At 40.3% G+C, this 27,647-nt stretch overlaps 2 protein-coding genes across 5 annotated transcripts in view; one reads left to right on the top strand and one right to left on the bottom strand.

Moving 5' to 3' along the window:
- Window positions 1-18,200, bottom strand: part of ndrg3b (ndrg family member 3b) — a 54,549-nt gene extending 36,349 nt beyond the window's left edge. For 2 of the 4 annotated variants that reach the window (XM_088937333.1, XM_088937335.1), the window contains exon 1: window positions 18,011-18,200. The gene's annotated coding sequence lies outside the window, so the exon portion shown is untranslated. Of the gene's footprint in view, window positions 1-17,996 lie in introns of all 4 variants that reach the window. The other 2 variants (XM_088937334.1, XM_088937336.1) reach the window with 1 other exon arrangement.
- Window positions 18,201-19,655: 1,455 nt separating this feature from the next.
- On the top strand, window positions 19,656-27,389 carry edem2 (ER degradation enhancer, mannosidase alpha-like 2). Its single transcript, XM_088937354.1, has 11 exons — window positions 19,656-19,898; window positions 20,770-20,880; window positions 20,969-21,008; window positions 21,265-21,370; window positions 22,465-22,590; window positions 23,118-23,329; window positions 23,908-24,049; window positions 24,393-24,517; window positions 24,863-25,007; window positions 25,860-25,981; window positions 26,872-27,389. The coding sequence occupies exons 1-11, from the start codon at window positions 19,738-19,740 to the stop codon at window positions 27,340-27,342; spliced, it is 1,761 nt and encodes a 586-aa protein (XP_088793480.1). The 5' UTR covers window positions 19,656-19,737; the 3' UTR covers window positions 27,343-27,389.
- The last annotated feature ends 258 nt before the right edge of the window (window positions 27,390-27,647 follow it).

Genomic DNA, 27,647 nt, shown 5'->3' with positions numbered 1-27,647 from the left:
GATAATTTGGCTTCTTTGTATCCACGCCTCCACAAACACGTACTGTACACACAGAAGTAAGGGCCCACTGACCTACTCTCCTTATTCCAAATGTCAAGAATCACATCATGAATAATTAAGGCCTTTTAGATGAGATTCTCTGCAGTTATCTTTAATTGAGGCAATCAGGCCACAGGTGATGCAAGTGCAGTAATTTATGCTGACAATTACGGGTCAATTAAGTTTCAGACTCAAGCATTTGAGAAAACACAGATTGGCAGAGACTTGACTGCTATTGTCTACAAAAAAAATCTTCTAATGACATCACATTTAGATGTCCCTTCATTGATTCCCATTTCCAGATGCAAACATCCTAATTTCATCTTTCCATTTTTTACAAGGCCTAGCTAGTTGTCTAACCTCTTCCCAGTTTAGATTTTCCATTGTCCCACTCTGGCCTACTTGTCCAGTACATTTTGGTTTATTTACGTCTCCAACAAATTCATTTGGTGTCTTCATTTCCTTTTTTCTTCCTACATGTGCCTCTCCACGTCCTTCTAAAGTTATGAGTTATTTATAAATGGACATTAGAATTTCCCGAGTGCTGTCCGGATGCTTTTAAACCAGCCAGGGGTTTTTGCCAGCCAGCCCTCATCCATTTATTTTAAACTTGCACAAGCTTACATTTGCCATTTTAAAATCACAAAACACCTTCAGAAAGAGTAAAACAAATGTGATCTGCCTTCCTCAAACCAGACTTTTTAAAAAAAAATGCTTGGAAGGAGACAGAAGGAACATTCTGAGCTGTCTGTTCTCATTTTTGGGAGGGGCACGATAACCAGTCTGCTCTTCGTTTTCTCTAGCTGTGTGATCCAAGCCTTTTAGTTACATGTCCCCTGGCCTCTGGTCTGCTAGCAGATGGTATGCGGGAAAGCATTAAAGAAGACAAGAAACACAGGGAACTGAAATCACATGCAACCTTGAAGGTGGCAAGTGAAAGGTTCAGTGTGATCTGCAGAGACACATCCCTGTCAGGAGAAAATAAACAAGTTATTAGTTTTGGTTTTGTAAAGGTCACTCTGCAATGAGACAACTCAAACAGAATGCAAAATGCCTTTTCTGGGAGCAGATGAGGCCGTATTGCACATCATCTACTGTCAGGGGGAGGAGGTGCACCACTAAATCTGTATGATTTCAAATTTTTCTAAAAATGAAGGCTTCACCATCCTCTGCCACAAACATATTGTTGATCTGTTCGGTGCACAAAGAAAGCACAAAGAAAACACTGCTGCACTCCAGGGGGAGCAGAGATCGCAGTGGCTCTCTGGGTCCACATTGCCATGACAAGCAAAACATGGCTGAAAGTGATGTGCTAATCACATCAATGGACTCCTTCCACGCCTCCTTTCGAACACTGTTACTGAAAAACTCTGCCAAAGACACCACAAGGAATTTTCTCTTCTTCTCATGCTGTGACCAGGTACTGTACCTTCTGTATCGCCATCAATTTTGCCAAACCAAAGTACTGTATGAACTCTTCTCTCAGGACCGTTTCAGGAATTCCAGACCCAAGATCAAAGATCAAACACGAGTCTTGCATAAAAAAGCACAGAAAGACCCACGGGTATCAGATGCTTTCGCCTGTTGATTTGGAATCACTCCTGTGTCATGGCCTTAACTCAGAATTGAACAGGAACTCTAGGCCTATACGGTCTTAATCATTCATCCAATTTGTCAAAGGTGAGGTGAGTCAGCAGATGAGCTGGCTTCATTAGAATGGGGAGCTTCTGCATCACAGTAATCCGTGCAGACAAACAAAAACAAGTGCAAACTAATTACGTAAATAAAAAACAAGCACAGATCAAGCATTGGAAATGCTTAATGCTGAAAATCTGCTTAAAACTCATTTAAACCAGATCAGCTGTGCAAAAAAAAAAATGAGGGAAAAGGATATTCCAAATGTTTACAAAGCTTTATCGCTTATTTCAATCCAAGACTTCCTTTAGTGTAAAAGAAACTGATTCAGAAAGAAAATGCAATCTAGCGTCTCGTAATCCCACATTCTAGGGGCAGTCTCAAAACAAGGAGATTCACCCATTTTGCTTGTTTTGAGATTCAGTCTTCCTTCTTCCCTGAAAGCCACACTGGTCACTCCTCATCCACATATCTTACTACATAACTATTCACATTTTAGAGAAATAAATGATCTCACGGAGGTGCTCATTTAATTTACATTCCTAACACCAAAGGCAACCCTGTTACCACATGGAATATTTAATCTATAGTAAATCTGATCATATAATTCAGAACACTCATCATTAGGCCTGCTCTTACAACAACTGCACATGCTTTAGACATTTAGCTCCACAGCTGTTCTTAAACAGCTCTTGCTTTTATTACTTTTATTATAGTTACAGTCACACTTGTTCTTCTTTGCCCAGACTGTCTGCTGTCCTCTACACATGCCATACACTAATTTTGCACAGAGCGGCTGCCTATTGGTCTTTCTTACTCTGAAATGATCCCTGTTACTTTTGAAATTTAGCCAGTTGTCCATGCAGTACATTAATAATAACAAGTCATGATTACCAGCCAGGGACAAATCATGGAGGATGAGATAAGAAAAAACAAAAGATTACAAGGGTACAATCCAGGGTGAAGTTGCAGAAATAAGTTGCAAAATTTACTATCATGTTTCTCCTTCTTTGATTAAAGTCGTAGACAGTCGGCAGGCAGAAAAAGGTGCGACCCTGCACTTCCTTTGAAAGAGAGAAACACTGAATACAATAATTTACTGAGAAGGAAGAAGGGCAACTCAAACTTAGGGTAGCAGGATTAATATCCATTCTGCTATTTTCTAACCATGGAGCCTATCCTGGCAACCGTATGGCGGAAGGCAGGACACACTCTGAATGGGATGGCATTCCATTTTTAGGGCACATGCAGACACAGACGCACACCAGGGCCAATTTTACCAGACAATAAACCAACCTGCATGTGTTTGAACTGTGGGAGGAAACCCACGCAAACCCAGGGGGACATACAAAGAGCACCCCAGGAATCGAACCCCAGAGCTGCAAGGCAGCGAAGCTAAGCACTGTGACCCCTAAGAATTCAAATTCTTTCAAGCAAACAGAGACCGCATACGAGCTGGTGTTGAAAACAATTCCCCCACTTCATCCCTGAGAAAAAAAGGGAAGTTTACTCGCTGGTAAAGAAGACTGTGGCTGGTATTCTGCCACCATGACCACAGTGTGTTTGACTCCATTTTCCCAATTTACATCCAATTTGCACTCAGTTAAAAAAAGGAACAGCGACTTGAGCCTTTTCATCATTGCCCCTTTGCTGGCATACAGGTCATTTTATATTTTTGGATTCTCAAGAAAAAAAAAACCTTTTCATATGAGGCCAACTGGCAGAACACAGTCTGAGCTGCATTCACAAGCTTATAATGACAAAGGCGAAAGGAAAAGTTGCTGTCAGATGGATTAAGCTGCTGTACAGAGATTGATTAAGTTAACGGGAATATGCTACCACCATATTTTCTGATTATTGAAGTATAGGGGGCAATGATGCAGCTTCAGTGTGAAAGGACCAAACCAAAATAATATATAATATTGAAGCTTACTGGTGTAAAAAGCTTTAAGTAAGATTCATTTATTTATTTTTTTAGGGAGAATTGGTGTTCCTAAAAAAGATCACAGCACCCAGCTCCATGTCCTATTCTGGCTATAGTTCATCACTAGAAAACAAAGTCCTAAATCCAGCAATAATCTCCTGAGTTTATTACCAAGGCAGTAATAGAGGGTTTGGAACTTGCAAGTCTTATTTGAAAAAAGGAATTTCTTGTGGGGTTACTTCATTTTCAGCATTTACATTTCCCCACACACTTTTACCTGCCACTCCTCTTAAACAAAATCAAAATCTCAGATGAATTATGCTTCAACTTCAAATTGCACAACCACAAGAAGGAAAAATCTTTTTGCTTGGCTCGAGAGAAAAAAAAAAAGCTCTCTCGCGTCATATCTTGTTCTCCGGGGGCACAGAGTTTTAACTTCTAACCTGCTTAACCAACACATGGATTGTCTGAAATGGCCACTCCTGACTAAGGAAGGGCCTTCTGAGGTTCTTCTGCGGTTGCTAAGAGACAAAGTTACATCAGGTTTTGCAGAGAAGAAATGGAATATTCTGAGGAATTCCATGTGGGACTAAAGGAAAAAAAACAAAAAAGGAACTCACCATAAAGTCAAATTACACTCTGGATTTATACTAATGCCTCACTAAGTAAAGAGTTCTATTCACCCATTCATAATATTTGAAAGACCAATTTAATTTTCCACTCCCAGCCCCATACACTTTCTCCTTCTACGCCCTCCTCCTGACCATTAACACAAGCTGTCTGGTACATTTCTATGAGCTTACAGAGAGCGGCAGGCCTTTTTTTCATCTGCGTCTTCGATGGAATTCACAAGTGACTGAACAGCTGCAGAGGTCCTCCTGGTTTTGGAGAGCAACTTTTCAGCCTCCCCCAGTGGAAATTTCCTAATTTCTCTCATTTTCATAATAACAGGGAATTTCATAATACCAGAAGATGCTACTGCAGTGGTAATCACTGAGAATGAAGACATGCAGAGGACTGAGGTCAAAGCAGATTACTGTAATTCTGTTCTTTTTGGAAAACAAAACCTTTCCAAAGAACACTCGAAGAAGCAGTCTTCAAGGGTTTGAGATCTCCCGGGAGTCATCCCCCAGGAGGTTCCCAGAAACAGAGTATTTGCTTCACACACTGCTAGTTTTCTTTCTTAATTCTCGGTTTTCTTTAACAATAGGTTTCCTCTGAGCTCTTGTTATTTACAGTTGAATGTACTGTCCTACGGTTCTTGTAAATGTGAATTTTAAACAGCACTTGTTCATCATCATCGTACACTTTGATTTAAAGTCTAAATCGGTGGGATGCTATCAGGGGTAGATGCTGGAAAAAGCTGAAACCCCTTGCTCAGAAACAAGGTAAGCAATACAAAGCCAGGTGTTTTTTAACTATGTTAACAATGCATGCTCATAGTGCTCACATTTAGTGTATATGTATATGACACATCTTCCCTAATATTACATGGAATATGAAGACCAGGTGATTACATTTTGTCCTGCTCCTTGCTATCAAAACTCATGCACTAGCACAGCAGTGAGTCTACACAAGTGCAGACTGTACACAGACATATTCATATTAGGAATGCACAGAAACAGGTTGACTTCAGAAATATAATGCATCCATTGCATCTGACACTTGCCTGCAAGCGGCATGCAGCACACTGAAATCAGAAACTAAAGCAATATTCATCGATACTATCTTTTTTAAATATGTATGACTAGTGTTGTACTTAGTCATAACAGTGGGCTTCAGAAATTGCAGATTTCCAGAGCCAGCCACAGTAAACACTGAGGTTTTCATTGTTTTTTATGTAACCAAAATGATGTTATTTGGATAGGACTGTGGAAAAAAAGACCAAAGATGATAAGCAGCAATTTAACAATCTTTTCCTAGCCATTTAAGATCAGCTGCTTCTGAGTGATGAAGTGTCCGCAAGTCTGTGGATACAGAGGGGTAAGTGATGAACTCTTATGGCCAGCCCACACCAGGCAGTCCAAATCTACTGTGTGTTTGTTCTAGGATTCCTAATCAATCGATGTGTGCTGACTACAGACACACCTGTTTTGTCTACAGATCTTGCCACTCAAAGCTTAACAAGGTGACCCCAGCAGAGAGCCAAAGCTTCAAGAGGCTTCTTCATGCACTTTGGCTAGACAGCTATATTTTATAAGCACCACCAGACTTTATTTTTGTAGCTATTGGTTACCCAAATGAAGGATGCGTTTCAAACTAGTTAGATAAAATGCTAAAATACATAAGTTTGTTGCTTTGTATACTGGCTACAGCTACAGTTTATCTTGATTCTCAGTCCTCACGCCTTCTTGTTGTTAAAACTAAATTTAGTCCAGCATTTCATCACTCACAGAGCATTTCCTCCAACACATGGAAGCAGAAATAGAGAACGGCGCAACTGAACAATTTTACTGAACTCACACTTACAGAAAAAATACAATATTATGCTCTTAACGTGCAGTGCAAAGCTATTTAGCTGCATACTACTTCAGGTATTTATACTTATTCAGGTCTGTGCTTGGACTTGCATTGAGGCTGAGCGGGGAAGGTTAATCATTTTAATGGCTGCCGTCCTCAGAGCTACAGTCCTGAGAAGAAAGCACATAGTATTCCTCTAGTGTTTCTTTTGGAAGCAGAAGGTATCTTTACCTGCCTGTCAGAGAGAGACTGGTGAATAATTGATGGCAGCATGTGGCTCTTTTCCTTCCACTGTGTTCCATCTGATTCAGGTGGAGTGTAGAACGATTACTATTTCACCATTGCCTTGAACAATTCCTCAATAAATTGCAACTCATGTTAGTCTTTAAAAAAAGATGTGGCTCTTTCTCAATCCCTTCTACAAACTGTAATCTTTTGCTCCCCCACCTTTTGCTTAAAAACTGACCTTTCAAGCAGGAACAAGGTCACTGATCTGACTACTATACAAAAGAAATCAGTACATGCCCGTGTCTGAAAAAAGAAAAGGATTTCTGTTTTGCCATCTTTTTTTGCCTTCTCAATGACACTACAGCAAAAAACAACGCTTTTATTACTTGCCGGATTTGTTCATCACTAACCCAGTGCAAGCTAAGAAAAAACAGGATTCCAAGCTTTGCAGTGAACAAAAAACATTTTACTGTTGTTTCCCACAAACCCGATCAATGAAGGGATACTTTCACTCGGTTTACATTCGGATACAATTGCATGTAATGTCAGCCTGTGACCTCCGTTAAACAACTGACAGCATGCTCTCAAAGACAAAAGAAAGAAAAGCAGACAGTTTCGTGACAAGAAGCCTGATGAAAAATCCAAATTCACTTAATGAGGAACATGAAGCATATTTTCAACTTGACCTACAACGTTTCAGACAAAACACCTCAAATTTATCTAAGCGAACATTACGTTTAAGAACCCATTTCCAATTTATGCAACATCTAACACATTGGAATTTGGTAATCAACCCTTTTTATTGTACATATTTTTGTTTAGAATTAGCATGATCTGCCTGTATTTTCTTACAAAATAAGATTGCCTTGTCTTGCAGATTCTTAATATCAGTCAAGAGTGTGAGACATAGCCCTGATCAAGTAAACTTAAACTCTGAGCTCCAGTTACAAAGAGCAATGCTTTAGTCTTAGATTACGTGTGACACTTAGGATCTGGAACGTCTTCCTCTTCACTGCGAGGATAATCCATTTAGTTTAGGAATGTTAACCTTGAGATGTCTCAGTTCCCATTCTGAAGTCATGCGTGGTTCAATGCTACAATGCAGGATGGCCTTTATATTATGGTGGACAACCTTTTTCCAACCAACCATAAAAAAACACTTGTTACCTTTGGTGGTTAATGTGTAACTGATTGAAAAAGGCAAAGGCTGAAAAAAATGACTAACCCAACCCCCCAACACACATTACATTACATTACATTCCTGTTGGTCCAACAAAAGCTAATAATTAATATCTCACTTTCCAATACAGAAACACAATGGATACTGAGCAACCTGCGCTTACCTAAATAGCTCTCTCTGACCTTGCTGCTCCCTGCTGCTGGGTAGCTGGTGTGGGAGGGGTGGGGATGGATACTGGGAAGAGATTTGCTCGTAGAGATAGAGAAGGGGGAGGAGAACTCATTAAGGATCTTGGGGTGAATTTTCCATCTGGGTTAATCTGCTTCCTGCGATGCGCGGCAGCATTCCTCTCGCAATACAAGTGTGAAGGAGGAATTCCATCCCCTGTACATTAATAATCAAGGCAGCGCAGTGGCAACCATATTAGTGCTGTTTGTTTGGGGCACGACGCAGGCTGTAATGAATACCGCTCTGCCAGTATGATGTACGATGATGCATTCGCTCCCTGCTGCATTAGGATACACTGGTGCCACCTGTCCTGCAAGGACTTTCGCTTTTGACTCTTCATTAACACCTTGACAGATTTAAAGGGATATTTCTTTCACTTGTTCCTTGGGCACATTCGGAATAAGGATTTTAAATAAAGAGTATTTTTAAAAAACAAACATTGAACAGAGGATTCTTTTCTTTAGCTGTGCTCCATTTCTAAAAGAAACGTTGGTGCACTCTGGTCAGGCTGCTAGCCCTTCCTCCCAAAGACAGGTTGTTTCAGGATGAGGAAACCACAGCAGAGTAGCAGTTTTAAAAAAGGTACAGTGCCATTATCATGCACATGAGGCTGCACTGGTGTCACAGGAAGAAGCAGAGCTGTGGCCGGGCTCTTAACGCACAGTATAGAGGGGCACTGTACACCAGGGCTACTCCACCAACATCCCCAATTTCAGCCTGCAGCATTCCACTACAACCATCCATCCATCCACTAACTGCTATATCCAATGCAGGTTTGCAGGGCAGTCGGAGCCTAACCCCAGAAGCAACAAACACAAGGCGGGATACACCTTTATGATTACGGAGAGGCTCTGAGAAAATACAGTTTGCTAAGCAGGAATCATTGAGCCTTGTGTAAGTATTCTGTCAATGTGGACCATTGTGATAATGGAGTACAGGAATAGGTCATCAGATAATGACTAAGGTACACTGCTTATTAATAATGAAGAGGGAACAGCATGACAATTGCAAATGAGCAAAGAGACAATCAAGCGACAACAGGAACCGCTCAATTAGATTCAATTTTCTGCACATGATTTACAAGAATTGTGTTTTAAGGATCCAGGGTTTGGTATATATTAAATACTGTATATGACCGATCTGAAACAAAAAGAAATAAAAATAAATTGATCAGAAATAATATACATTGTGTACACACAGAAATCCACAAGCTTACCTGCAGTCTCAAAAAGATTTACTATGAGCAAGCACTGTTTCAAAGGAGAGCTCTCAACGAGGTATCCGAGACATGTTATTTCACATGAAATGTCCACTAGTGTTGTTACGTAGGTCTGAATTCGCATAAAACAAATCTAGATGTTTAATCCCTTTATTCTCAGTAAATGTAGCAGAAATCTAACATCTCACACACTTTCTCCATTTACAATAACGGGCCCGCACATACATTCACAGACTATAAAGCACAGTACACTATGCATCACTAAAATGCACAATGGTAATTTTTAAAAACAAATGTAAAGGTCCTTAATTAAATATTCCAGTTCTGTTGCTCTAAAAGGCACTCCAGCCTGTGACTGCACTGTAGTATTCATCAGGCTGGCTGGCTCCTGGAAAATTCCACAGGAGCAGACACCCTGTGCACACATCAGCACCTTCTCTGGTGTGCACAGTGCTTTATTAGGTCACAAGAACATGTTGCTGCTTGCTAAAGATGGCTAACCCTCTAGTCCTCCATTTTCATTCAATTTACCTTCCCCAAGGTCACAGTCTAAGTCAAAGCAAAGAGGAGATCTGGGGAGTGCCAGAAATTTCCTGGCATTTCTTCTCTTAACTGCATGATGCTTTACAGAATATCCATAGTAGTTTACCACTTACAAAACGTTGTGTGAGTGATGAAAGATCGTACTATTACGTCCACTTTGGAGCTGTTATATCTATGACTTTTGCTTCACTTGACTCTCAATTATAGACGGGTGGCATTAATTGTAGGCAAATGACAAATCAAGAAAATGTTATTTTCCAAAATTTTAATAAATCTCTCATTTCCCTGACCCTCTACGCAACGCAGTGCAATGAACTGAAACACCAGGCCACCAAATTAATGTAACACAAAACATACAGCAACATAACCACTGTGCAAAGTACAATGGCTTTTTATTTTATTTTTTATTTCCAGGAACATAATGAAAAGAAATCTGGTTAAAACTAAAAAACATCAGAAGTGTGCAATTCCAAGAGAAAGCCAGAAACTGAAAAGATCCGTTTCATCCCATGACAGCATATGCAAAGTTACACAGCACTCGCAAGGGAGTTTCAAAAGATTTCTAAATTTCATTAGAATATTCATAAAGCGGCACTGAAGTGTTTGATATTTATTTCCTTTTGTATTTCTGCAGAGCTCAACTATCCATCAGATAGTAATGAAAACAAGTGGGAAATAGCACTCAGTTTGTTATTTTTAAATATAAAGCATTTTCACTGGGTCAAGGAAACTTGTTAGTCTTCTCTATTTGGGCATCCAACTTAGAATTTTTACAAATACATCCTTATTCTCCTGACATATCTGTATACACCCAGAGCAACACAGTAATGCAGCACTTCATTTTTCTAAATAACTGTAGAAACAGTTATGAAACAAAACCAAAGAATAAGACATAATTTCTGAATCAGAAAAGAACAACTCCTTTGGAATACAAGACATAACATGCAACAGAATAAGCTTGCAAGGCTCAAGACGTATGAATCTGTGCCATTACAGAAATGAACTATGCCTCAACCTCAATTTGTGTTGCTCCAGGTGAATCACGTTACCATTCCATTTGGCTCTTAATAAGATCACACAAAGAGATCAGATTATAGGAGAGGGAACTACTACAAGATCAGGACACCTTGATGCATATCTTGCAATGCATTAAGGGAGGCTGATGGTTTTGAGATTGTACACAGAGGTCTGTCCTGTGCTGATTTCCAACTCTCAATGCACTCCACTTGGCAGGTTTCAGCTTTCCTGCTCTCCTGACAGCAGGTTAAGGAATGACAGGAAAAATTCTCTGTGATTCTATCCAGGCGCATTCGGAAAAAAGAAAAGACTGAGCTCACTTACTCACAATTGTAGCTTAATACACCCTATCCCAATGTAATTACCATATCTTAATCGTTTTCTAACACAGGGCACAAAATACAGAAGGCCTGTAACAGTGTATTTTTTAAAGGAACAAGTAAAGGTTTATTCCGTGCTAGAAAGAGAAAAAAAGAAACACCTTCACACCCTCACACTTAAAGGAGGCTCCACAGCCGAAATGTTGTGTTTCTTTTCTTCTCTTTTCAGCATGGAATAAACCTTTACTTGTTCCTTTGCAGCCTACGCATGCTGACGCAGCTCCCTACATGAACTACTACGGTGTATTTTATGACAAGACTGTGGTTCCAGCTGCACCTCAAGCACTGGGAGTCAAAAGAAGAGACCTCAGAATCAAAACACAAGATAACCCATGAATTCAAATAGCTTGGGTACACAAAGGCAGAAACTCTGCTATCTAACATTAACTGCTTATCACCAGACTCATACTACAGGAAGTACTACAGGAGGGAAGCATTAAAACCCAGTTTGCAGTTCTGGGAGAGGGAAACCACCACTAGATCTGGACACCCGTGGGGATATCTGGGAGAGAATCTGTTCCTCCGGTACGCTCGTTCACATGATAAACCAGACCAGATCTGAACCTACAGAAGGGAACATTTTTAATCAGAAACTCAAGATCTATGAAACAAAAACAAAAGGGTAGCTAGGATTGTCCTGACATTGAATTTTCCTGACATTGCAGTTTTATCCTGGACATTAGGTGGGTGCGGGGCATATGCTGTTTATAACAGAAGACATTTGGGCGTTCTATAATTTTGGCAAATGCATTGTTCTGTAATTATTTCACTGCTAAACACCAGCCAAGTCCACCGGTTTCAATCCGTCACTCAGCCTTCTCACAATCGCTATTCCTGTGAGCTGTGTGGTCCTCCAGAGGGATGTGCTACAGAAATAGAAGGAGAGAAGGAAGCAAAAGAGCCAATAGGAGAGCTGTCTGATGCACAGTGGCTGCAGCCTGATGGCACAGAACAAGAAGCAAGGAAAGGCCAGGCAGCTGAACAAATTCATGTTCATAAATTATTTCTAATTTATGTATTGGAAAATACAAATTGCAAAAAAGGTGATTATTTTTAACTTGGATGTACACACTGCTTGTCTGTGTGACAGACAGATGCTGCACTCCATTACATACTGTTTCCTGCCTAGAAATACCACATTCTTCAGCAGGACGTATGTTCACAGGGAGCTGGGTATGAATTAGGGACATTGGTCATTCAATTGTTTTCTTGTAAACAAAAACATGCTTCTTTCTGTCTTCTTTCTTACTTTCATTACAATAACCAAACAAATTTTTGTTACCCAAGTCAAGGTTGCAAACTTATCTTCATGATTTGTCTTGCAGTTGAGGTTTGTACCTTAAGTAGCAGTGAACCCAAAGACATCCTCCTTTTACATTTCCTATAACCTCTTTCTGACTGAAAGGCTGCTGAGAAAGGAGTTCAGATGAAAAATACTTGCAAGCTCAGGTACATGAAATGAAAACAAAAATGTGATGATCTCAGGTTACCTGCTTAATCTTTGTAATTTGATGAAGGGAAGCTAAAAACTACAAACCAAACAAAAAAAAAAGGATTGGAAGATTAAATAACAATAATAATAATTGCTTACACTTATATAGCGCTTTTCTGGACACTCCACTCAAAGCACTTTACAGGTAATGGGGACTCCCCTCCACCACCACCACCAATGTGCAGCATCCACCTGGATGATGTGACGGCAGCCATAGTGTGCCAGAACACTCACGACACATCAGCTATCAGTGGGGAGGAAAGCAGAGTAATGAAGCCAATTCATAGATGAGGATTATTAGGAGGCCATGATTGGTAAGGGCCAATGGGAACTTTGGCCAGGACACCGATGTTACACCCATACTCTTTTCGAGAGACGCCCTGGGATTTTAATGTCCACAGAGAGTCAGGACCTCGGTTTTACGTCTCATCCGAAGGACGGCACCTGTTTACAGTATAGTGTCCCCGTTACTTTACTGGGGCATTAGGACCTACATGGACCACAGGGTGAGCACCCCCTGCTTGCCCCATTAATACCTCTTCCAGCAGCAATCTTAGTTTTTCCCAGGAGGTCTCCCATCCAGGTACTGACCTGACTCACACCTGCTTCGCTTCAGTGGGCTGCCAGTGGTGAGGTGCAGGGTGATATAGCTGCTGGAAGCTGCTTTATCTGCTATAGATATAGGGTGATATAGCTGCTATAGAGCCAGAGAAGTTGCTGTCCCTCTGTCTAAACCCATAGGAGTTTGGACACAGGACATACAGTAATACTCCCAAATGAGTCATAGGTCATTTGACATCCTTTTGCCACAGCTCCATTGAGGACAAGTTCATATGGAAAGAAATCTTTTCTGCAGGGCAGTGTGGTCTGAATGAGGTGCCCCGCTGGAACACGCAGTTAGACAAACTGGCTTACACTGGCCACATTCAACTCACACACGGCCCACGGCTCGTTCATTTCCAGTGAGTTTTTCCCTTTTTCTCAGTTTTAAAGCCCTGAGGTAGGAATGGGAAATGGGCAGCACCTACAGTATAGCTATTAGCACTATGATCTGCAACCACTGCCCAAAGCTTTGAAGCTGGACGCTGCTTCTTCATATGAACACAAACTAATCCATTTCTTAAAGAACTGCTTTTGGGTAAAGAGTATTGCAAGAACTGCAAAAAAAGGAACTGGAAGGTTAACTTATCTTTAAAATATAATGCCAACTGGTGGTGGTGGTGGTGGGGGTTATCTTTCTCCTTTGTTACTTTGTGTGCCAATTCAATATTTGACCTTTCATCGCTGATAGGATATTTAGAGTAACAATGCTTCTCTGGGTACAATAATCAAGGTAACCTCATATAAAACAAAAAGACAAGCGTCTTCCGTTTAGAAAGTAAGACTCAAGAACTGTTTTCATGTTTTTACTGGACTGCCAGGCTCCAAACAGCATACATACTTATTTGCATCGTAACACACTGAATGTATTTTGCACACACTGAGACTATCTCACTTCAGCTCTGACTGCATTAAGAATACAGGAGGAAGAAAATGATAACAAAACCACCACAAAGTTACATTACACGTGGGCACTCCATTTACAGTTTACAGTAATCCACAACCTTTTTACAGAAAAATAGAATATGATACACTACAGAAGAGGACTGAATCAAGAACAAATTGTTCGCCTCTTAAGATACTGTGCCGCACAGAGGTAATGACATCTTGTCCTCCACATACTGACTGTACGTGCTGCAAATGAGGCGCTCAGTCTGGTGATGTAGGCAGCCAGACTTCACTTAATGGTGACATGAGGTAATTTCACAATAATTTTAAGACATGAGGTAATTCAGACACACACACGCCGTTTTTGGCTAGTGTCCTCCGGCTCAAACAGTGACAACTACACTTCAACCAAAGCTCAAAACAAAAAAAAATTAAAAGCTGTCTTTTACTGCTCTACATTTAATTCAGAACAAACTCGAGGTCAATAAAAAGAATATATTTTTCAGAACAATAAAAAAATTGTTAGACAAGGTTCATTAAAACTGCTTTTAATCTAAACTGCCATTTTTTTAATTCCCAAATGTTTCCGTATTAGATGGATGGCCTTGATTTTCTTTTCTTTCATTTTCTTTTTGTATTAGACTAGCATTGATAAGCTGTCAAGCGGCACTAACAAAGACAAATTAATATTGTACACAACTTAATTAAAATCATGTCCCATGTTTCAACCCTTTCACTGTTATTCACATTTAACCCATGATCCATACTAAACGTTAATTGAAAAAGTACAGTAATGCTTTAGCTTAGCATTCTCAACACTGCTCCGATACAAACTGGGCAACTTTTATGAATGTATAAAATAATGAGAGCACAATGCATTTCAAATATTTGTTATGGAGTACTAAACACAGAGTTCATAAAGCAAACAGATTTCAGCTAAGTATTTGTAAAGATTAGGTTTGTAAGCCTGTGAAGCAATCAACGCCTCTAATTTAACACTAATAATGTACATGTAGCAATGAGCAATCAAGAACATACCAAATTATTGATTCAGGATACCATTACAGAACTTTCCATATTCCTTTCTCTTTATCAATCAATTCAATTAGTCAAACTGACTAAAATGCAATTGCAATTTCCCTTACGGGATAAATAAGTATCTATCTATAATACAGTATCTGAAACTAAAGCAATACAACCCTATTTGGTTTCAGCTCAAGCAATAGTAATTTGCAAGATCGGTTAAATTCAGCTATGCCAAATACAGCTTTCACTTTAATTGTATTCTGTTACATCCTTGTTACATTCAACTTATAGTGTTGGACCTTTACCTTTGCATGCCAAACTGCTGCCAGTCACAGCGTAATGAGACAGAGCTGCATGACACAACAATTCAATTATTTTTGAGTCAATTTACAAAGAGTTTATTTTTCTTTAGTGTATTCATTGAATGGGGAACATTAACGCATATGTATTCCCTGATATTAGCTGTCAAGTTATTCAGATTATACAAACTAGTAAAAAATACTCCTTTGATTATAAGCACTTATGCATATGATTAGAACTGATAAATGAAACAAATAACTGTGGCTATGTGATAAATTCCTTTCCTCTCTCCTCACTCAATTGGTTCATGTCTGCTGGCAGTGTTTAGGCCTCATCAATACAAACTCTAGAAACCACCAGTCTTCTATCTAAGGTGACAGTGTTTTCAATCCATGTCTTTCTAAACACATCCTAACAGCATACCATCTGAAAAATGAAACAATTATTTTGCATAGCTCTACAGAGAGGATGTGAACCTTTCCATCACAGAAGTCTATTTCATCGTGCAGCACTTTCGCTGTTTATACTCACATTATGTTTCTACTCCCATATAAAATAAAGCAAAGCAGATTTTGTCAAATAAAGCCAAAAATGCCTAGATTCTACCCATGCTCAACTGGTGCAAAAATCAATCCATATTCAAGCAAATATCACAAGGTCTGCACAAACAGCATCAATAATGTACAGTACACTTCATTCCACAGTCTCATTACTAAAACACTTTGAAAAGCATTCTACCTCTATAGTGGAAAAGTTCATTCCTGCTTTTCCTAAGCAAGGTACTATGAAGTGTACAAGAATCAAACCCTAGGTTTCAATGACAAAGAAGACACACTTAGCAGAAGCCTAGAGCTTGCTACTGATTTTTTTTTTCCTACCAGTATGGGAAAATGATTTTTTAAACTCTTGATTAGATACAGGCCATACTTGCATCTAGTGTTGAACAGGCAGAATACTGGAAATATTATCCCTGCTCTGAAGACCGATAACAATGATCTTTGCACATCACACAAATTGTGGTATTTGGCCCAAATATATGCACTGAGCCTCTCTGAGGTTTATTTGTATATTAATTTTGTTAGTACGTAAACAGAAGGTGGACCACATAATGGAGTGAAATACAGAGTCACAGGGAGAGCCGTGTTGACCTTTTCAGCACATGAACACAAAAAGCAATTGTTATGCATTCAGTTACTCTGGCTGTGTTTTGTACACACACTCCCTGTTAACTGCTGCAATTCCTCTGTGTGGGGTCACCTTCCCACACCTGCTGCTCTATTTCATTACCTCAGACAAGTCATTTGGAGGAACAGGTACAGGTTTATTACTACTACTTGAACCAATTTATTTTGAGTCCAATTGCCCGGTTTGGCCTATTGTTATTCCTCGAAAATAAACAAACAGTACAATTATTATTGGAATTGTTGCAATTGTTGTTGAAAAGTTTGAAACGTCTAAGACCTTCAGGCTCAACACGTGGACGGTTTTATTCAGCTCCTGGTCTCCAAACACAAAGAGCACATACAGTCCGTGACACTCATTACTTATTCAAATCCACTTGTCCCTGCACGTACTATACAGTACATATACAAAAAATGGACAGTTCAACCTCTAAACACCAGTAAATTGCTTTTCCCATGTAATCGTTTTACAAAAATGCGATCCCTCGTGTAAGCTTCTTTAATATAAAGATAATATTCGGCAAAATAAGACGAAACATGAAGTTATGACAGAGTCATCGAGCACTTCTACTTATGTGAATTTGAGACCGGTAAGGAGTGACTTGCTCTTAATTTCTCGCAAATCCTATACCTAAACAAAAGCACACCTACAGTAAGCATGTGTCTTTATACTGTAAATGTTATTAATGGTGCCCAGAAGAACTATGATAGATGAAACACAATAACATATCACAGTAACATACTGTAACAGCTGCAGAACCGTGTTACGCACATTAGTCACACCTGAAATACATGCTCATGACACGACATAACTCCCGCACTTCGCCGTGCAACCGATCCGGCGGAATCGGAACTCAAATGGTTATTGTGTCTCAAATTCACTGTGTACCGTATACAGTGCCGCATGCATTTTATACCTAGTCTGTCTTCGAGATAATGGACTGTCGTAACAAAAAAGCAAAGAAGATCCAGTTAGATCCAGTAGCTAACGAACCGATAAATGGAAATACCCTTAAACTGGGAGGGATAGGGGTGGTCTGGCTACACGCAACTGCTTCCACCCGTCCACCCTTGTGTGGTAGAAATCTGTTGAATCAGGGCATCGCTACTTCCTAAAAAAGTAGGTGTCAAAATGAAGACACACAGGAAAAAGAAGTAACAGGACGATCACAAACGACTACGAGTAAGCCTTAAGAGAACAATATTTAAAGACCACGCAGTGTGGCGATCAACTTGAAAATTAACAACAACTGCGTACAAGAACAATGCTAATGCTAAACTCACGTTTTTCTTTACGTAAAGGGCACAAATTGTTTAGACTGACGGTATAAACATCACCTCACAGTACAGCATTTTCAAAGCTTGCTTTAAAACATCTGATTTTATGATTTAAATAACACGCATCTTCGCTCGCCTGTTCTCGGTCGACGCTCCCATTTCCTGAAGCACTGCGTACACGATCATAACTGATTTAACAACATTAAAACGGCATGCAAGAGATTTTATAAACAGTGTTGAGAAGGGGGGAACAATTTTGTTGTATTGCTGTCCTGTACCGTAAAGAGTGCGAACAGCATACCGCAATTTGAATAAACTTGCTTTTAACCCGGCAACATATCTGCATCTACCACCTGATCAGATACAACGGCAACACACCTTGCGCTACTCACCGCTTGCTTAGACTAAAAAAAGGCTTTAGCTTCTCCGAAAATGTGCGTGCAATTTGTAAAGATTCCGGATCCACCGTCTTCTTCCACTACACGTTTCTCCCGAGCTGTCTCAATTCCTGCCCGAATGACGCCAGTCTCACACTTGAAGGGCGGTACTACATGATGCGCCGAAGACAGCAATAGGACAACCCCTACGAGCCAAAAGGAGAATATTTTACGCCCCCAGGAGGTTGGGCATTAAAAAAAAACGAGATACTGTATGCTCCTTTGCAGCTCAGCTGTGTTTTGTAAAACTATAAAGCTATGATGTTCTAATTTAAAAGTGTGAAATAAAAACCAAAGCATGGCGTATTAGATCGTGACACCATGAGCAAAGTGCAAGGTACAACAGCTATTTGAAGACAGCAGGCAGCAGCAACGCGTGTTCTGCGATCCGGTTTGGAGCATATGTACTGTATTGTGCTATATAGAGATTAATACGGACACGTCCACAAACAGCTGAAACGTTTCGCTAGTTATAAAAACAATAAAATATCAAACAACACCATAAAATCAAAATATATATATATAGACTGTTCAATTAACAGTAGTGTTTGTATTCATATATGTGGACATTGGGGTTAAATTGAAAGTCGAGTGGTTCATTAGCCCGTAACCTTGAATGAGAAGTGTTAGATGTTTGCTTTTAATAAGGAAAGCCAAATACACAACAACGCAGACGTCACAATAGCTTCTCCTCCAGTTCAGACAGTTAGCAGCTGATGTCATGGTCCAGTATTGTAGTAGATTGTATTCTATTGGACTACCTTGTAAGATAGAAAAGATGGAGAACGCGATTAACACCACATACCTTTCTTCCCTCAGCTACAGCTTTTCAATCATTGTAGTATTTCCAGCAACAAACTGTGTTTTGATAGTGTGGTGGAAATATTTTATGGGCCATTTTTTAGCGTCTGAATATAATACCTGTAGTCTATAGGCGTGTGCTTGTATACTATCACACACGCTGACCTTCAAACGTATCGGGACAGCAAGGTCAAAATAATGATTTTTACTGCAAAGGTTGTTTCTTTGCAGCCTACGAATGCTGACGCAGCTACCTACTTGTATATATAAGTTGTACTTGTACTTGTAATAATTATTACTGTACAGTCAAGCACTTTGTATTTGTGATCCTGAGATTAATGTGAATTTTAAGTACAGTATGATATTTTATTCACTACGCAGAATGACAATGACTGTGCTTTCAACTTTTTATCTTAATTCAATTCTTAGGACAGAAGCCAAATAAAAGGTAGTTTTGGACTCGGCCAGGTGCACTCCCTGCAATCTCTATTCTGACCTACAGGGGTCTCCTCTAGTTTTCCTCCTTGACAAATATTTGTTTAAAAAACAACACACATTAATGTCTTATGGCAACAAAAAAATCGGAGAACTGACGGAACATAAGATGTGTGAGAAACTGAAGAGAATAAATAGCTTTTTATTGAGAATGATAATGTAAGTCGAAAATCAGAGGATATCTGGCATTTTGGAATATAATGAATTAAGGGCTGCCCCTTTAAAAAAAGAGGCCTCCGTCGCTCAACAATGACGTCAGCGCTGGATTCAAGGCTCATTTGGTAGTTGAATCGCTTCCTCATACGTTTTCTAAACAGCTTTGCGAGAAGAAGTGGGGATTTTCTTAAGATACCTTTTTTCTTAATGTAATTTTTCTTAAGAAATTAATGTTGCATCTAGACAGCGACTTGAGTCGTCCTTTCTCCATTTCCCGGTTCTCCATGCTGAAGTACCTCTGCACAGTAATTTTTTGTGTCATTAATGTTTTGCCAATAATAAACCATGCCAGAGGAAAAGACATTACAGAACAAGACATGGCACGTTACAGGTTCGTTCGGAACAGACTGTTTCTTCAGGGGGAACCTCGCTACAGCCGGAGTCTGGCTAAATACGTAGCAGTACGTAGCTTAAATAATAAATTCGCATTTGGTATTATGATCACATAAACAGGAAGTAATCATTCAGAAAGCAATGCCTATTGTATCAAGTATTGTATATCGCTCAGACGCCCTCACTTCGAAAAAAACCTTTTCTCAGAAAGGTATTCTAATATTGTAAATCTTGAAAGTCACGAAAAAGAGTTGTACCAGACTTTAAGTGGCCAAAGGTCTATTTGTTCCCTGCTATCTGTTAAAATGATTTATCATCCTTATTTAAAAAATGCGAGAAATTATTATTTTTATTATTATAGTAGTGTGAGAGCAGTCGGGATAAACATAATTACCCCCCACGAAAGCTCTTAAACTAAGACCATTCATTTCAACTGAAGTTTGTAAATTCTCTACAATAAGCACAGAGATAAAAGTGGTTTCAACTACTATGGAGTATATGGCAGGAATGCGAATGAACTAAATAGTCTTTATATTTTTAGCATTGTATAGCAACCGACTCATCAGTCAGAGTTTTCCTTAGCTGACTAACCAATGTTATTCCTTAAGGTTAGGATTTATCATGGTCCCTCATGGCCAAATATCAGTGTTTTAACTGGAGAAAATCAATGTAGGCCTGTTATGAAAGTGAAATGATAGTTTGCAATGTATTGAATTTATGCAAAAGCCGACTTTTGGTGCTGTGTAGTAGTACACTATTTTTGTTCAATGTTAAAAGACCTTTGAGATTTTCATCTTTCTTTGCATATTCTTACCTGGCAGTCTTGTTCACATTTGTATTTCAAAATTATACCCTCTCTGTTTTTACAGGGAAAGAATAAAGTCCATGTTTTATCATGCCTACAACAGCTACCTTGACAACGCCTTTCCTTACGATGAGTTGCGACCTCTGACCTGTGATGGGCAGGACACGTGGGGCAGGTACCATATGTCTCCCCCTCTTCCCCATTCAGATTTATAGCTGCTGTGTAGAATTGAATTAAGTGACATGTTTTTCCATTTCCTGTAGTTTTTCTCTGACGTTGATTGATGCACTTGACACTCTTTTGGTGAGTTAACTTCCTCCTCTTGGCAGCAATTTTTATTGGTAGTTTAAAAGATTGTTACATAAAAAGAGTGTTTATAATGCCCCCACCTCCTCCTCTAAAGGAGGAATTTCACATCCCAAAGTCAGAGCACAGGAACACAGCAGGTGTTTATTACCAGCAAATTATACAATTACACAAAGGTAGGTCCTGATGTTTCGACTGCTCATGAGGCCTAAGCCTAGTATGCTGCATTCAAATGTTCTGTCTTTTTCTTTAGATCCTTGGAAACAATACAGAGTTTCAGCGGGTGGCTGCTCTGCTTCAGGATACAGTGGACTTTGACATTGATGTGAATGCATCTGTGTTTGAAACCAATATCAGGGGTGAGTTGTTGAGAACACATGGAAGGTAATACAAAATGTTCCGCTTACAGGCAATGTTTTCATAGCAAGATCCCTGAAACACAAGTATCTGTGGAAAATATACAGGATCTGTCGCATGTTTTTCGGTTATGTTGCAGAGTGCTTGATACACTGAGAAAAAAAATGGATGATTGTGTTAATTGAGATTTAGTGTTTTAATGCTCAGGGTAGACAGGTCCAATGGGGAATTGAACCCCAATCACTGGTGCCCTCACCACCAAAAGGACTGAACTTCCTGACAAAACCAATTTTTAGTTTCTTAGCCCCTCCCTCGTCACCCTTAGGGAAAGCGCTAAAGACGGAGTGTGACTCGAGCAATACACAGTTTGAATATTCACTTCATAATAAATATCACATAAACCAGAAATGAATCATTGAATCAGCAACAATCAGCTTATTGTTGTAGCAAACTATGTATATCAAATAACCCCTTTTCATTTAGAAAAAAAAACATTTTTATCAGGTTCATTTTGTAAAGTATTTTAATTAAATCAGGACGAACATTGATAATTACGCGTAATGGCAAATGTTTTTTATTCCTTAATTTTAACACAGCCCATAACTGTGAAAAAAATCCATAAGAAAATTACTCAGGCACTTTCGATATACCCACTGACGCATGCAAAAATACAATGTACAGTTTTCACTGCATTGATGGGGTACTGTTCAGTAAGTTCAAATATCATTGATGTGAAAACAGTGTGGATTCAATTTTAGGAAAATATAAATGAGAAAAAACGGATGCAGCCTAGGGGTGATTCAATACAAATGCTTTTCGTATAACTACTTTTCTGTTGCTTCCTCCACTGCCCTAATTAAGGCAAGTTTCTGGTAGGTGTAATCTCCACCCACATTTAGGGTCTTGGGATTCTCCATGAAAGACCTACAGTAACAAGCAGACTGTGGGTCATTGCTATTGACTGACAGATGTTGTCTTGACAGATGTTGACAGACCAATTCCCTCTTTTTTATGAGATATACTGTATGGGATGTTTGCATTGTGCATTACACCAGAAAGCAGAATCAGTTGGCCTTATTGTTTTTTTTCCCCTCAGTGGTGGGAGGCCTCCTTTCAGCCCACTTGCTGTCAAAGAGGGCAGGGGTGGAGGTGGAGCCAGGCTGGCCCTGCTCGGGACCTCTTCTCGGGATGGCCGAAGAGGCTGCTCGCAAGCTCCTGCCAGGTGAGCAGGGCTTCCTCTACTGATGTTGAATCAACACGTTCATTAGATTTTACCTTCATGCAAAAGTAGCGGCCTTCTTTTTCCTAAATCAAAAATATAAGAACAGAGCTGTCCCATTTCATAGTGAACCCTTCAGTGACTTAATAATAATAAGATTCATGAGGTGTATGAGACTTGGGCAAGAGGGAGAATGAAATCTGAAAGGGAGAATGAATGAAAATTCAAAATTCTGATTGTGCAAATGTTTCTTATGTAAGCCATTGCACACATCACCGCAGGCAGTAGCAATAGAACCATCAAATATCTTTTGGCTCTATAAATGCTTAGCAGACAGTAATAATACAGGAGATAATTATTCACAATAATAGTGTGCTATAGTAATGTACACTATACACAGTCAGATTAGTGGCTTCTTTCCATGCTGTCAACAAACATTTCTTTCTGTACAGTTGGCCATAAACACTGATTTCATACAGTGTAATGATATGCCGCAGAGATGTCTGTTTTGATATTCCGTCTCCAATAAGCCTTCCAGACACCGACTGGCCTGCCCTATGGCACAGTGAACCTGCTCCTGGGCGTCAACCCCACCGAGACCCCTGTGACTTGCACTGCTGGCGCCGGCACCTTCATTCTGGAGTTCGCTGCCCTCAGCCGGCTCACTGGCGACCCTGTTTTTGAGGAAGTGGCTCGCAAGGCCTTGAAAGCACTCTGGGAAACACGCTCTGACATTGGACTGGTGAGGAGAGACCTGAAGCCTGATAGCGTTATACCTGCTGACAGAACTTAAAAGAAGTGGCCTGGAGTAATGTCTCCACGAGCAGGGTTATAGTCGGAAGGTATTTTTTCTAATCACATACTCCAGGTATTGCATATAACCCTAGCCACTAGCAAGATGGCCATCCAGAGCTTCATCTTGTTAGGGACTGGGCTTATGTCCAGTACCAGTAGTACATGATTAAAAAAATACCTTCCTTTTATAAACCTATCTCCGGAGACCTTACACTGCTGATAATCTTTGTTTTCAGATTTAAAAATATTTGCATGACATGCCGTTATCATTTAGTCAGTAGACGGTAGAAGTCAGCCATTTCATCATATAGAATTCCAGTGGGAACTGTGATCTCTTTTATTTTTCTTTTGTTGCACCCAAGTAAACAACGTTTATAGGCAATTATGCTACTTTTAATGTATTGTGAAACTTTCCCTGCTGTGAAGCTTTCAGAACCAGTGAGAACAAAGGCCCTTTGGATACTCCTTTCTGGACATTTCGCAAGAGGTGCAGTGATGTGTATGTTGCGTGTCTGTGCTTCTCAGGTGGGGAACCACATTAATGTGGTCACCTCGAAGTGGGTGGCGCAAGACGCTGGAATAGGAGCTGGCGTGGATTCATACTTTGAGTACTTGGTGAAGGGAGCTATCATGCTGCAAGATGAGGAGCTGATGTCTATGTTCTCAGGTGAGAAGTCACACCCTGTTTCCAGATTGCCTGACATTTTGTGAAGTGAAGCTAACAAGTGAGATGCTTTCAAGCCCTCTCCCTTTAGCTGCTACATTTTCATACACCATCTTTAGGTATGACTGCTTCATTTTTTATTTCAAGAGATATTCAATGCACCAATTCAATTGTTACAGCTATTTGCAAATTGTGAGGGACATAATAGCTCCATCTGCTGTCCACACACAAATTTATTGAACATGATGAGATTAATGTGATTATATGGAAGCATTTCATTTCTCATTCTTCATTGTCCTTATAATGTTAGCTACAGAGTTATTATTTTCTTATTGTGTCTTTACAGAGTATGACAAGGCAATCAGAAACTACACCAAGTTTGACGACTGGTACTTATGGGTTCAGATGCACAGAGGCACTGTGTCCATGCCAATCTTTCAGTCACTGGAAGCATTCTGGCCAGGGCTGCAGGTGAAATACTTGAGCAGCTTTTTAAATACTTCAGCATTCTTCTTGCCTTCTGTCAAGATAGGACCTTAGTGCTTACACTCAAGACAAGGTGTTGGCAGAATTTGCATTGCGCTGCACTGTAGAAGTATTAACAGTTTATGTATGTACGGTACATACAATTTCAAAAGTTAGAGGTTGGCGCCATCCTCTGTCATGAAGTGCAAATACACAAACCCTGCATTACACTCCGTCTTAAATAACATGCTCTGCTTCTAACAGATTGAACCTGTGATGGATATACTGTAGTTTTGCTGGTAAGGTAAGACTATCTGTGTATTTACTGATTGGCCTGTGTTTCTGTTTCAGAGTCTAATCGGCGATATAGATAATGCCATGAAAACGTTTCACAATTATTACACAGTGTGGAGACAGTTCGGAGGGCTGCCTGAATTCTACAGCATCCCACAGGGGTACACTGTGGATAAGAGAGAGGGATACCCCCTCCGACCAGGTAGACAACTGTGCTTGTACATTTCCTATAGAACCTACCCAGGTTTAATGTGCACTTTATAGAATTTTGAAGGTGTGTGGGTTTCACCCTGCACTTACAGTATATGAGTAGCACTTATATATATGCCAGCAGCTACCCAGGTGTGAGCCTGTCCAGTACCTGGATGGGAGACCTCCTGGGAAAGCTAAGTTGCTAAGAGGTGTTAGTGAGACCAGTAGGAAGTGCTCACCCTGTGGTTTGTTCTGGGTCCTAATGTCCCAGTATAGTGATTAAGAAACTGTGGTGCTGTCCCTCAGAAGAGATATAAAACCGAGCACCTAACTTCCCATGGTCATTAAAAATTCAAGGGTGTTTCTCGAAAAGACTAGTGGTGTAACCCCAGCGTCCTGGCAAAATTTCCGCCTTGGCCTTTACCAGTCATGGCCTCCTAATGGCCTAGATGGCCTCTGCTCTCCTCCCCACTGATAGCGGGTGTGTGGAGAGCGTACTGGCGCACTTTGGCTGCCTTTGCATTATCCAGGTGGGTGTTACACAATGGTGGTGGTGGAGGGGAGTCCCCATTACCTGTAAAATGCTTTGAGTAGAGTGTTCAGAAAAGCACTATATAAGGAGTAAGGATATTATTAAGGATAGTAGTAGTAGTAGACCCTTTTTTGTGCACTTGTAGAAGCGCTGTGCTGAAATTTTAAAGGCAAGTACTCCTTAAAAGAAGACAAAAGCAGAAGGTTGAAAGGCAGCCGGCAAGCATTTTCTAAGGTTTTCAGTCGACCATTTGACTTCTGATAAAAACCGGTGTGCGTGTTTTCGGATTTGGCTCGGTTCAATTCCTAACATGCGCCCCACGTGTCCCAGAACTGATAGAGAGTGCCATGTACCTGTACCGAGCCACAGGGGACCCCACCCTGCTCGAGCTGGGCCGGGACGCGGTGGAGTCCATTGAGAAGATCAGCCGGGTCAGCTGTGGCTTTGCCACTGTAAGTGCAGATTGTAAAGATTACTGCCTTGATTTAGAAACCTCTGTGTGAAATATTTCAGGAAAGCACAATAAATACAGGGTGCGTTTGCAACCAAGCACCTTATCAAAAACACTGTTTTTCTTCAGTTTGTTTTCTATGTTAGAAGTAATTTGTGCATATTGTGATGCTTGAAATGTGAATATGAATACTTTTACAAGCAGTAGAAATGGATCTTTAAAACAGAATTGCTGTGCCATTGTAGGAGTAGTATTTATTATTTATTTATGAGATCACAGCTCTGTCGGGACAACATTCCCCAGAAACCTCTGTGGAAGTGAGCTGCTGCTCTCAGTCTCCTGACCTGATGCTTGAAGACGGTTGGTCAGTTGACTTTAAGAAGCAGGAAGCAGAAGCTTTTTTGAGTCACTTCTTCTCCCTCCTGTGAATGGTGCACAGAGAGGTTCTGCCTTCTGCTTTTCAAACGACAGACATCTCAGTGACTGACTCAGATAGAGTGTCTGCTTCCTGCTTTTTTGAGCATCTGATAAGGCAACTGAGAGCAGTGGTTCATTTTCCCAGAGGGTTCTGGGGAATGTAGTCCCAACAGGGCTGTGCCCTCACTTAGGTCATTGGAATATGGATTGCATCCTGAGTTAATTGTCTATCTTACTCGGGTAGTTCATATTTTTAATTCTCATTTTAATATTTTTTAATTAATTAACGGTGCATCTGAATCTTTGATTCTGGACAAATCTGTTTTAACATTGGTACTTCTGGATAGACTAAGATGTTTCAATTTAAGACAGATCATGTTTGGGGCTTTTATCATCTAGTTTTAAAGCTGCCCAGTAGTAATTCCGTACATCTTAGGTGATACCAGTTATGTATAAATTATATATTGTTCCTAGGTAAAAGATGTCAGAGATCACAAGCTGGATAATCGGATGGAGTCCTTCTTCCTGGCTGAGACAGTCAAGTACCTCTATCTGCTCTTCGATCCTGACAACTTCCTGCACAACACCGGCTCTGAGTTCGACATAGTGAGTGGGCCCTGGGGAGAGTGCGTCCTGGGGGCCGGCGGGTATGTCTTCAACACCGAGGCTCACCCGCTGGACCCTGCGGCCCTGCACTGCTGCAGTCGGGCTCTGGCGGAGCAGCAGGAGCTGCAGGAGCTCCTCCTGGGCCTGACACAGCCGCCCGGCCCAGCCGGCGCCGCCCGCGGAGAGCCGGTGGGTGGTGAGCCGAAGGGACAGGCCTTTCCCGAGAGCATCGCGCTCAAGCACGGGGAGAGGAGGAAAGCCCCGATCCTCACCTGCCCCATGCAGCCCTTCACCTCCAAGCTCTCCATACTGGGCCAGGTGTTCACCGACACCACGTGACAGGGCTGTTTTCATTGCTGAGAATAAATGGTTTTATTTATTTCGAATGCTGGAGTGTCCCAGTTTTATTCTTGGTGATGTTTCACCAGTTTTCTTAAATGAATACCTAATGTTCTCATCAATTTTAAACCTATTGGATCGCCATTGTGCATAAAGAATTTAAATACACAGGAAATACAGTATATTCCAGCCTTTTAAAATTACTTTCACAAATTGAATATTTTTTTTTAATTTAGTTTCTATAGTACACTAAAATATATTTTGGAATTATCTGCTAATATCACTCTTGAGATATTTAATTGCCA

Source organism: Atractosteus spatula, chromosome 19, assembly GCF_055471065.1.
Source record: "Atractosteus spatula isolate fAtrSpa1 chromosome 19, fAtrSpa1.hap1, whole genome shotgun sequence".
Classification (NCBI taxonomy): Eukaryota; Metazoa; Chordata; class Actinopteri; order Semionotiformes; family Lepisosteidae; genus Atractosteus; species Atractosteus spatula.
The sequence above is the reverse complement of the archived record's forward strand: the minus strand, read 5'-3'. Positions and strand labels throughout refer to the sequence as shown.